We start from the raw sequence: 13,444 nt of genomic DNA, 5'->3' as shown, positions 1-13,444 counted from the left end.
AAAATAATATTGATCTGACAACCGCTGTTCATGTATACTTTAACGACCGGGCTAGTTTTCTTGTTAGTTTTAAAAGTAGTTACCTCCCTTGTTAGTGTGATGTTGTCATCAATCTATTTATTTGTACCACCTTTATATAATATTATATTGTACAATTTAAATTTGTGATTCGTTTAATATTTAAATATAATAAATAATTGTTTATCAAATATATAAACAAGGTAATTTCAAAGTCTCTGATTACTTTATCACCGTAGTTCAATTCAAAAGTCATGCGGTCTATTTTGTCTACATTATGTGGAATGAATACCGGAGTGTTTGCATTAGCAACAGTTACTATCAATGATTGTACATCAAGAAAAGAAAACATTTTACATTATAAATCTAGAAATAATTAAAATTATATACAAAAAATTTATGTTCACCCTTTTGGTATGTAACAAAAATCGACAACATTGTTATAATTTCATTGTCTGAAGCACCTTTAAATGAATGACAAATGACAACATTGTCATTTTTTGAATGACAATTAAAAACAGTGTGGGAAAGATAAATTGAACACACTTTCGTTTCTCGTTTTTCGTTTTTTGTTTTTGTGAAATCAAAAATGAAAAATGAAAACACTTTTATTTTTCGATTTTAGTTTTTGAGAAATCAAAAATGAAAAATGAAAATACTTTTGCTTTTCGTTTTTCGTTTTGTGAAATCAAAAACGAAAAACGAAAACACTTTTGTTTTTCATTTTGGTTTTTAAGAAATCAAAAACGAAAAATGAAAACACTTTCGTTTTTTATTTTGGTTTTTAAGAAATCAAAAACGAAAAATAAAAACACTTTCGTTTTTTGTTTTTTGTTTTTAATATTTCAAAACGAAAAACGAATGGACGCAGATATACACGGACCCAGGTGTATGGTATGTCGGCGATGAATTTTAGCTGCTGGATCCCACATATTGTTTAAATAACATATTATGTCTGTTTGAGTTGCTAACACTAACGTGTCAATTTAACCAAAGTATAAGCATTTGTCGACAAGTGGCTAGTTTCTCCAGGCAGCAACCAGGTTTAATCTACGAATTTCTTTAAAAAATTATTGTAACAGATCAGACATATGACATTTGTTTTTCACTCAGTTTGTTGGTTTATGTAGGTTGATGTTTTAGTTTTTATGGAATTCCAATTTATTAATTTACCTTTGAATTTAATGTTTTTGTTTTATCACGTTCAGCTAAATATCTTCATACCGACAATAAACTAAAATATATTGTACGTTGAAAAATGTAGTTTACCTTTGCATATACCCGGATTATAACATGGTTCTTCTTCTAAATCATCACCATGACATTTCAAACCATTACATGTTCTCCATCTCCTCTGTGTTCCATTTGTTGTATCCTCCCGAACGCAGTTTACCTCACAGAATGTCCATGTATTCCACAAGCTCCATTTCCCATTTTCTACAAAACATCAATGTAGATTATATATATGTAGGACTCAAATCTATGGCGGGTTCCAAATCTATGGCGGATTCCTAATCTATGGTAAATATGACGTAATGCCGTCTCAAATCTATGGCAGGTTTTGTTTTCTCCAAATCTATGGCAGATTTTAAAATCGCCTATTTTTCCGCGAAAAAGAGTTATTTATAATCAAATAACGCCATATGACGTCGCTACCGCCGCCGATTTTGAAAATGGCGGAACCCATGAATACCATTCCAGATGAAGGTTTTCAATTAGCAAAGGAAAAGAAGAAGTCGGTTTCAAAGGACCCTAATCCAGAAGCGTTTTGGAGGGACTATGGCAAGGTAGTGTCAATTTGCAAATTAAAAGCAGAAAATCCGAAATGGGGGTCAGCAAAAATAATTAAGTTTTGCAAGGAACAGTCGAACGACAGAATGGTTAGAAAATATTTGGAAAATTATTTCTATGATTTGACTTCAAATCATTTGTATAAAAAAAGTGTTGACCTGGCTACTCCTCATAAGAAATGTCTTTTAAAGGAGGATTTAATTAACTTAGTTAAAAAGAATCATGCATTAGATCACAGAAAATCTCACAGCATTTATGAATCTATAAGAAGATTTGTTTTCCCAGTTGTAAGGGAAAACGTGAAGCTTTTATTCGATCTTTACGTGGATTGTGATCAATGTAAAAGTGTTATATCTTTACCCAAAACAGAAAGAACAAGACGCCCTATACCAGCAACTTATCCAAATTCAAGATGGCAAATTGATCTAAAGAAGATGCCACCTCATAAAGGATTTCAATACATATGTAACATTGTTGATTGTTTTTCAAGATTTGCATTTGGTCAAGCATGTAAAACTAAAAGTGCTACTGAAATAAGCAAAGTGGTACTTAGTTACATTTATTTATATGGAGCTCCACGCATTTTACAGTCAGACAATGGAAAAGAATTCCGAAATTCGAATCTGAAAGAAGTTGTAGACCAATTTGACACTGTCCAAATACATGGTAGACCATACCATCCTCAAAGTCAGGGCAGAGTGGATCGTTTTAATCGTACACTGACTGAGTATTTCAGAATCAAAATGTCAGAACGTTTAAACTGGTCTGATCAAATTCCTGAGTTTTATTATGCATATATTAACAGGCTAAACAAGGCCACACGTCCAAAGACTCCATACCAGCTGTTTTTTACTAGACCAAATTTTGCTGTGCCGCTTGATGATCAGGTATTTACTTTACTTTGTTAAATGTATTGAAATTACTATTTTGGAAATTAAAAAAAAAATGATTAAATAGTTTGTCTTTGTGTTATACCGAATTCTTTTAGTAATTATGTCATTAATAGAAGTATTTTTTTATTATTATTTTACGGCTATTCTGTGTCAATAAATTGTATAAGACCGTAGTATGTGTCAATAAACTGGCTACTGCAGTAGGCTGTATCAATTAGCCGTCTAGTCAATGTACCGTCTGGGACCGTAGGCTGTCAATTTACCGTCTTTGGCTGTTGGCTGTGTTAATGCGCATTCAAGTATTATAGATTGTGTTATGTGCACTTTAGCGCCTTAGTTTGCAAATGTACTATTTTTAGCCGTAGGCTTTGTTAATGTTACTGTGTCATGTGCCGTTTAAAAGTTGTAAAAATATGCATTCTAGTTTGTGTAAATAAACTATCCTGAGACGTGTTTTACGGAAAATTTTTATTATTCATATCAGTTTTTGTTTTTTTTTTAACTTGCAATTGAGGTAGTTTGCAAATGTACTATTTTTAGCCGTAGGCTTTGTTAATGTTACTGTGTCATGTGCCGTTTAAAAGTTGTAAAAATATGCATTCTAGTTTGTGTAAATAAACTATCCTGAGACGTGTTTTACGGAAAATTTTTATTATTCATATCAGTTTTTGTTTTTTTTAACTTGCAATTGAGGTAGTTTTTTTACATTATAGTCATATAGATTTCTTTAAAAATTCATAACTTGTCGAACGCCATGAAATAAAAACAAACCAATAAAACAGCGGGTTTTTGTTCATACTAAAGAAATTGAAAATTCTTACTTATTATAAAAACAGCCTTTACTTTTGAACTCACCTTTGTATTTACAGGTACCTTATGCCTCTCTTACTAAAGAAGAACGAGACTTTTTAGAGCATGCCGAGTTAGATGTTGATGAAAATGAGTCAGAGGAAGAACTTCCAGAAGTAATTGTTGATGTACGACACTCATCCTTAACTGAGGCTTCAGATGGAAACCAAATCGCCAGTACACATCGTAATGAAGAAGAACTCACTTTACATGGTCAGTTTTAAAAACATACGAATAACTTTTTACTTAAAACTATCGTCCTGTACATGCATGAAGTATTTGCCACTGGACGTTTAGCGACAACAAACAATCAATCATTAATTAAAAAACTTGTAAAGTTTAACATATAAAATTTAATTTATAAATTTATTTGTTAAAAATAAATACAATTACTTGTTTTACATGTGATAAAAATCAATGCAAATTTAACACATGCCTAGCTGTATTTAAGTTAGAATTTTATATTTTTTAATAATTTTTTTTTTTATTTTGCAGAGGCGATGAACATTCTAGACGATGGCGTAAATGAAGAAAATGGCAATTTACCACCAGATTGTACACAGGAAGATGATTTTGTAGTGCCCGAACCATCATTTTCACAAACTGCTATTTTGCAAGTATGTATGTTAAGCCTGGTGCATTACTTTGTTTATAATTTTCAACACACGCCTAAAAAAAGTAGGACAAAAATAACACATTAGATTTAAATAGTATGTTGCTTTTTTTTTAAAAAGAAAAACACATGTTGTGGTATGAGTTGCCGTACGGATTAGACGAATATTTTTACATGTGTATTAATGTATTATTTGTTTAGTGAAATATGAAGTAATAAATTGTGAATAAAATAACAGGAAATAATATGTCTTTTTTTGGGGAAAATGTTAGTCCATACTACAAACAAATGTATCAGAGAAAGTTTTATAATGAGCAAAATAAAGAAAATGTACAAGTTCATCAACAGGTACATGTATGTGATTTTGTCTGATTTTTTTTAAATGTCCTATATCTTTCACTTTGTTCCTTAGTAGTGTGTTGCTTATTATGCTGATGTATAGAATAGGCTTGTAACTGTATGATGTGCTTTTTAAAATGTCATTCTTATATCATTAAAATTTATGCATTTGATAGAAATCTTTAAAAATGTTGCGACTGCACGTTTACATTTACATGTATTAAACTTTTAATAATGCTAAACCATTGAAATGAAGATGTGAAATATGAATTTTAGCTTGTTTTGTAGGGTTATTACTAGTATATTAACTTTTTTTAAACTGCTTCACTTTGCATGGATTTTTTAAACCTATAAATCATTAAACGGCATTGTTTTTCATCGTTGAATTATGGTTTTACACTAGTAATTTGTTGGGGCCATTTATAGCTTGCTGTTAGGTGAAAACCTGTAAATTTATAAAAGTTTAATTTTACAAATTGTGACATTGATGGAGAGTTGCCTCCTTGTCACTCATACCACATCTTCTTATATATATTTAGATGTACTTTTATTTATTTAAATTTTGATGTGACTCAGTCAACATATACTTTTTGTTTATACTTATGGACTATATTTTCTTTTAGAATGTGAATCAAAAACAGTTACCGGTATTTAACACAGGACTCACCGATTTCTATAGACAAATTCACCGGGAAACACTGTCAGCTTTCCACTAGAGCAGTTTTCCGATGGTTTGAGGGAAGACATTGCCTACTATCCGGAAGAGGGACACCATGTGATGTACAGGCCAAATCCTGCGATGAATAAAGGCACCGCAGTTTCTAGTACAGGATATTTTAGGAAAGGGGTCATAGACTCAATTTCAGCTTCTACTGCTGGAAAAGTGTACAAAGTAACAGATCAAATTACAGGATACAAATTTGATTTAAATAGCAATCAAATTAAAAAGATGTGATCAGCTGAAAATAAATAGCATGTAAAGAGTCAAAGTGTTTATTTTTTTGTACAAACAGAAGATGCTTTCTTGTTGTTTAATGACTTACTATTTGGTTAAATGTATTGGTTAAACATGAAAATCCAAGTCTTTCTTAAGCTTTTTCAATTGTACCGGTAATAAAATTTGGTTACTATAAAAAAGAAGATGTGGTATGATTGTCCAAAAGAGACCACATTAACAACTATAGGTCACGCAGAAAAATCACGAAAAAAAACCAATATTGTTTTTTAAAACAACTATAGGTGATCACCGTTTCGCCTTCAACAAAGAACAATGCCCATACTGAAAAGTTAGACTAAACGTACAAAAAAGGAAGAAGTGGTATGATTGCCAATGAGACAACTCTCCACCAGAGACCAACATTACACAGAAATTAGTAGCTATAGGTAACTGTACGGCCTTGAACAATGAGCAAAGCCAATACAGCATAGTCCGCTATTAAAGGCCCCGAAATAACAATGTAAAACAATTTAAACAAAAAAACTCACGGCCGTGTTTATATAAAAAAAAAGACAAAGAAATATGTAACACATAAACAAACGACAAACACCGAACTACAGGCTCCTAACTTGGGACAGTCACGTACATACATAATGTGGCGGGGTTAAATATGTTAGCGAGATCCCAACCTTACAGTACGATATAAAAACTAACTATGAAAATACAGGCTTAACTTATCAGATGGACAAAAATACAAGTACGTTCATTTCACTAGTTTATACACTCTCTTTTGTGTAATCTATTTACAAGTCATTGGTCGTGTAAAGGTACTGCATTATTTTCCGTTTGCACAACATTTGCAATAGATCTTATAACAGTTATCTCTTAATTAACAAAATCCGCCATAGATTTGGAATTTACAAAATTTACCATAGATTTGGAATGTAGAAAATCTGCCATAGATTTGGGATGGCATGACGTCATGATTAGAAAATTTAAAAAACAACTTGCCATAGATTAGGAGTGTAAAATTTTCGCCATAGATTTGGGATTACATTACGTCATATTTACCATGGATTAGGAATCCGCCATAGATTTGGAACCCACCATAGATTTGAGATATATATTTATATGAATATAGCTATATTTGTGTATATCAACAGGAATGAATCAACACATTTTAAAAATAACGATAAATTACCAGCCGCCTTTTACATAAATTTGTATTCTAAAGTTATATGAAACGAGTTTATTTAATTAACACTTGAATTTTGTAAATAGTATTGAATAACATTTTTTATCGGCGTTTGTTTTTAGTTTTTGTCATCATGTTTTTCCACTTGCAATTACTCTAAGAGGTTGCCGAAATTGTAACTATAGTTATCAGAGGCACCAGGATTATAATTAACTATACGTGTCGTTGTTAAGATCATTATGAAATAAGAATTGGTAACTTAGAATACCAGATGACAAAAATTCAATGCAAAAAAAGTAAAATCACAATAATACTGAAATCCTGAACGATTTCAGAATCAAAAGTCAAAACACATCAAACGAATGTATAACAATTGTTCCTGTTTCTAAATACATTTTTAAGATTTTGATGATATAAATAGAGAATATCATATGGCTTTTTCAATATCGCATCCGTATCAACCCGAGACACTAATATAATCCCAAGGGCTCTGCTCGAGGGCTTATATTGGTTGAGGGTTGATACGGTGTGTAATATTGAAAAAGCCATATCATATACACTTTATAATATACATTTACATCAAGTAGATGTTTTTTATGTGACATGACGTCATACAGATTATAGGTTTGACGTGACGTCATACAGATTAGGGATTTGATAAAGCTTTGCAACAGTGACTGCAATCGATGACATGACGTCATACAGATTAAAGGTGTGATAAAGCTTTTGCAACCGTGCTGATATCGATATCCTCACAGATGGCTGATACAGCACGCTTGCCATTGATTGTATTACATTTACAATTTATCTGTATTTACTACTAAATATATAATAACGGGTTATATAGAGAGAACGTCAATAATCTGTGTTTTAAAGACCACGGCCGACACTCAGCTAACCGAGAGATTGGTCGGTTAATCTATATTGAGTATGCGGCTATATCGGCGGATGGTCTGTTAATCGGGTTGGATAAAGTCTGTTAATCAGGTGTTATCGAGAAAATCATTGAAAGTTCAGCATGTTTCATTGTATAACTTTTTAAATATATTTTTATCATAAACATTATTCATATCTAACAAAACAATTCAATATACTGAATCCAGTGGTGTAATCATTATTTTTCTAGCTTCGATGTACGAACTATACAACGAAAAGGCGGGTTACTCATCAATAAATTTATACACATTTTACACACACACACAATGTACACAAAATGAAACGTTGGTTGAATTAACTTGCATGCAATATTTTGAACATCGAAAAAAGACAGGCATTATGTTTGTTAAACATATTGATATCTTTGTATGAAAAATCTACACGAAAATCTGTATTTTGGTGACATAAATCAATCTTTATTTAAAACCTGGTCTGTTAATGGGTCGGATGTATGAAACCCGGTCTGTTAATTGGTCTGTTAAGAGTTATGAATGGCAATAAAAGTATAAATTTATTGCTATATGGGTGTTATCGGATCAAATGGGTAGGCTCAAGACGAGCGGCTAAAATATACGAAAACAACACATGAGCAATGCAACATAAAATATACGGTAACAACACATTAACAATGAACAATTTAGACAATGGAAATTGAAAATTGATAAAAATGGTTTCAAAAAGTGTAATGTTAAAGTAATATTAATTTCATCCAAGAATGGTCGCATATATCATGTGGATTCTGTTTTATTGTTATGAATGACACAAATTTGTCATCTACATTGGTAACCAGTATATAAATCAGAGATAAACGTCGTAATGTAACTAAACATGAGTGAATAAAATATATGTGGATGCTAAAATATAAAGAATAGAGAAAGAACAATATACATTTATTTCCCGTGCCTGAGGGAGATATGAAGATTTGTTCAATGACACGTTGGATAGTCTCAACCAATCAGATATTGATTAAACTGTCAATGTGTATAAACAGTGGAATAAAAAACAATTAAACCCTTTGAATGAGGGCGATACAAAGATGTATTGACCCGAAAGAAGCATATTGACTGAGGACGAAGTCCGAGGTCGATATACTACTTTGGATCGATATATCCTGTATTGACCTCATACATAGGCTATAACTGTTATATCATTAATTACCAACCATATTTGTATCAAAATCGTCGTTTGATATTGTTTGAATTTTATAGATCTCATATTGTCTCCTTTACATTAACAACATATAAATTGTTATTTTATTTCTTTTTTTTTTCTTTTTCTATCTAATATCTTTAAAGATTTTTTGTATAAAACTTTAAACAATTCAAATTCAATTCAATTCAAAGTTTAATTGCCATATAATGATATAAACTTTACAGTTTGTGACATATAACAACAACAAAAAACAAATAAAGACAATAACTAAGTAACTCAATATATATACAAATTGAGGTAAATATTAAAGGGTCCCCTGTCCTCAGTCCCATTGACCCTTTTTTTATAAAGGATCCTAGTTTATTCACTTGTGTTGGTGTTGATGGGTTAAGTATATATATATTACTTTGTCATTGTCAGTGAGATTAGCAAATGAATTACTTTCTCTGTTAATGCAATAAAATATGTTAATCTAATATTTGAATTGTGAGAACAATTTATTAAGAAATGTTTCTCATCATCTAGTACTTTGCATTTTTTGCAAAGTCTCTCTTCGCGAGGAATTTTAAAATGCCTTCCTTTTTCAATTAATAATGAATGGTCACTGATTCTAAGTTTTGTAATCAAATTCAAAGTTTGAGTTAGAGAGGTAAGGTTTGATCAATAGATTTGGCTCAAGTCTTTTATAAACAATATCATGAAATTCATAACATGACGTCACAAAGTATGTCGGCTTTTATACAATCTAAAAATAACCGTGCAATATACTATTTGCTGTGCAATATGCATTTTGATGTCCGCCGTTTTCAATCACCTTCGAAAATATAGTTTAACTTGTGACTTTCCCTGAACGAATCAAATAAGATAATATATAAGAATTTATAATATTGAGTAGGATAAATAAAATATAGAGAAAAGTGACATATATTTAAAGAATACAGAAATTAACAACACGCCCAATCCGGACCCTCGTGGATCTGGAAAATCTGGATGGAGACGCAGAATATAGAATAGTAGATTAGGACAGCAACGAGTGATGCATTGCTAAAAAAAGGAGAGAAAAAAAAAATAATTGTTTATAATACAGACATGAAACACCCCTGGATGTTGAAACAGTTACGGATTGCGATGTACTCATATTGTTGACAAATGCTAGAAGGTTACATGCGGACAACTGCAGTTCTCCTCTGCACTTATGTAGAAAGAAACTAAACGGAATAAAATGAATTAAAACTTAAGTTAACCAAATGTAGCTGCATTCACTCCTTTCCATTTACTTCTTTAGAATGATTTGAAAACAACATATGATTAAGTAATAGAAGAAAAGAACCAATTGGATGATGCTGACGAATTAGGGTTTAACGTTCAGTGACAAATATCATGTACATACATATATGAGAACGACAACACGCTATATGTACCCTGTGTTGTTTTAGAGAGACACTTTCAGTCGGATTTGAGAACGTGCTACTTTGAGCAGATACAAAAATTAAGGCTGATTGAAAACGTTAATAATAAATGCATACATATTCCAGCGGCCAATCCATATCACGCTATATATAATATTGAAGTGACACACCCTTCAATAAAATGCAAAGAAAGTAAAACAAAATGCTCTTACTAGAAGGATACTGTTGTACCGTATTGTCATTTTTTTACTCAATGCAAACATATAAAGGTAGCAAAACTATTGACGTGGCTAAATAACTCTTAAAAATACAAAGGTAGCAAAACTATTACCGTGGATGAATAACTCTTAACTGACACAATTTCAATTGTCCAACCCATTAACAGACTGTATTCCCATAATTTTCACTAAAACGTGGTATTATTCACGTTATATTACAATTAGGAAATATATACTAATATCAATTTATTTTTTAGAACCAAAGTACTATTTTGTGTCCTTTAAATGATTTATAAAATTGTTTATTTAGCCTTTTTATTAAAAAAAAAATGCTATGCATATAAGCATAAATTATACATACTTGCGCGACGCCTTTTAGTTTTACTGAAAACTGCGCAAACTATGAAATGTTTTTACAGGTGGAAAATATTCTATGATAGATATCATTTTGTCAAACACTTTTCTTTTTTTGATTTGGTTCTTATAATATACAAAAAATCTGTATATTTATTAGAGTTTAACATAAAATTGTGCGTTTTACTCTTAACAGACGTATAACCCACCCGATTAACAGACCGATCTCCCATATAGCCGCATACTCAATATATATTAACCGACCAATCTCTTGGTTAGTCGAGTGCCGGCCATGAAGACAAACTATCATAGAAAGCAATTCAAGTATACCAAACATTTGGTTTTTAATCTATAAAATCAGATGACTTTAAAACATGCAAAGATTCATTTATGTTAACGAAGTTTCCAGAGTACTATTGATATCATAGTCAAAACAGGAACTCCACGTGTAAAGATAGTTTTAGCTGAAATATCTTTCCTCGTTCGACTACAGATAAACTGATGTCTGAACGCCTTGATTCAGCATACTGTCTTTGTGAAATTGTTCTCAGTGTATTGCACGATTATATATTAATGTTAGAACACTTATCGAACAGACGTATTTGCATGACGGACTTATACTTTAGACCTTATTGTTGTTTTACCCCTCATAATACTAAGTCTGTGTTCTTGAATTGAGTTTCTAGTCGAAAAAAAAACTGTAGGATTAGGTAGTTGGGTATTTTGTTAGATGATTGGTAATTTAATTGTTTGGAATGATTACGATAAAACATAATTGCATGTATACTATTCTAGCTGATTTAAATATTTAAGGGGTATTGTCCCCCCTCCCCAAAGAAAATGTCACTGTGCTATTTGACTAAAATTTTAGATAAAGATAAGTCACTACTAACATTTTACGTATATTTATTTTTGTCGATATCTATTTTGAATTACATATTCAATAAGAAGTAAATTGTAACTATGTAAGGCATAACATTGACCTCGGATGTTTACATTTATATTAGCTGGACTAATGACATCATATGCAAAGACCCTGGTTCTCTGACTTCCGGTTTATTAGTTACACATAACAAAGGATATTAGGTAATAATACCCGCGTAGCCAAGTGCTTTGTTCGTTAGCATAGACCAAATTTCTTAAAAACGTCACCGTTGAAACACAAATGCCATCAAAAAGGCAGAAGAATAAAAAAAAATTCAATATCGCTTTTCGGGTTGAACATTCTCTGTAATTACAAAACATTACATAACAAAACAAAAAATCAATGTTTCTGTACGTCAAAAGCTTGACATTTTTTAAGTCTCTTTACATTTTTGTTCTGTGTGTGTTTTTAATAATTGATCTGTAGGTTTCAAAAATTCATACACCAACACATTATATTATCAGTCTATTTTTTTCGTTAATGTCGTATAGATATATTCAGGGAATTATGAAGTTGAAAATGAAGTAAATAAAGATAAATTACTTTGAAAAATCAAATTATCTCCTAAACATTTAAAGTTATGATCTCATAGTCATATGTATCAGACTACAATGAGAATGCTATACAGAGATTTTATTGATAATAGCACGATTTGTGTGGATATTTTGAAAAGTTCGAAGCAAAACTTCCTGATGTGATAATAATTCTAATGTTCATTGTACATTGTACAAGTATGATTACTTATTCCTGAAACAGTACCATGAGTAGTTTGCTGGTGTGCTCCAATCATCCCTCCAAGTATCCATCCATGTTCCCTTCCACAGGATTCCTGATTATTAAATGCACATTGTGATTCACATTTATCCTTCACCTTCTCAGTTAATGCAGACAGTCCAGCTTCTTGACAATAACAAGTAGTTTTCTGTAACAAATTAACTAATGCAATTGCTAGTTAAGGCTTTAGATTTGACCCTCTTTATTTATGATATAACAAATTATATTTAAAACAATAGAGTGGTTTTGGAAAATGTTTCACAGGAACTTACCACCACAAGGTGCATAAATTGCAACGCTTTGCTAAAGCTCAGCTGTACATTTGAAACGTCTGAACCATTTAAGGACAGACGTTATGGTTATTGATAAGCAACCGTCGGTTAGGGATCATAGATTTATTCTTACGAGGAAGCTCCGAACATGCTCGGAGGATCAATCAAAGCTACAGCACTTCTATGATAAGGAAAAAAGAACATTATAGAGAATGTTCAATTAACACCTCTGTAAAAATCTGGTCAATTCAAATAAATCTTGCATTAATTTTACAAAAGCTATAAAACAGATGAGAAATTAATCAATATCAATGTGTAAATTAATGGCAATGCTAGGAAAGAAATTTCTAGTCTCCACAAAAAAGTAAAAGTTATTTAAATAATTTGATATATATAATAATTATTCCTTTTTTATAATAAAAAAGATCTCAAACTTTATAAATAAATGTAATGATAGAAATTTAGTTTATATTATATAAAATGCTATATAAAAGTGATCAAGACACGAACAACAGTCAGAAGGCGGTTCTTAAGTTATTTGTTTAAGTATTTCTAATATAGGTATGTATTGTTTTTAAAAATTATTTGATACATCAATAGTTATTTGGCAAATTTTATATGTCAAAAAAATCATGTACTGAATGTAATTGTTTAAAGAACTTTTATATCATTTCATAAAATTACGTATTTTTCCTATTTGAGATGAGTAGAGAGGTAACTTTAAAAACTATTTTTTTTTATAAATTATTGTATACGTCTTTGAAAAACT

The 13,444-nt window shown here is 30.9% G+C and overlaps 1 protein-coding gene and 1 long non-coding RNA gene across 2 annotated transcripts in view; one reads left to right on the top strand and one right to left on the bottom strand.

Annotated features, from left to right (window-relative positions):
* Positions 1 to 13,444, bottom strand: part of LOC143052247 (uncharacterized) — a 28,118-nt gene that overhangs the window by 8,190 nt on the left and 6,484 nt on the right. The window contains exons 3-4 of the mRNA XM_076225236.1: positions 12,389 to 12,551; positions 1,288 to 1,455 (exon numbers count right to left, since the gene is read on the bottom strand). Coding sequence (XP_076081351.1) covers positions 1,288 to 1,455; positions 12,389 to 12,551 — 331 coding nt within the window. The remainder of the gene's footprint in view (positions 1 to 1,287; positions 1,456 to 12,388; positions 12,552 to 13,444) is intronic.
* On the top strand, positions 1,984 to 5,486 carry LOC143052248 (uncharacterized). Its single transcript, XR_012971051.1, has 4 exons — positions 1,984 to 2,696; positions 3,572 to 3,764; positions 4,047 to 4,168; positions 5,127 to 5,486. It is a non-coding gene; the product is annotated as an uncharacterized LOC143052248 (long non-coding RNA).

Source organism: Mytilus galloprovincialis, chromosome 11 (assembly GCF_965363235.1).
Source record: "Mytilus galloprovincialis chromosome 11, xbMytGall1.hap1.1, whole genome shotgun sequence".
NCBI classification, from domain to species: Eukaryota; Metazoa; Mollusca; class Bivalvia; order Mytilida; family Mytilidae; genus Mytilus; species Mytilus galloprovincialis.
The sequence above is the reverse complement of the archived record's forward strand: the minus strand, read 5'-3'. Positions and strand labels throughout refer to the sequence as shown.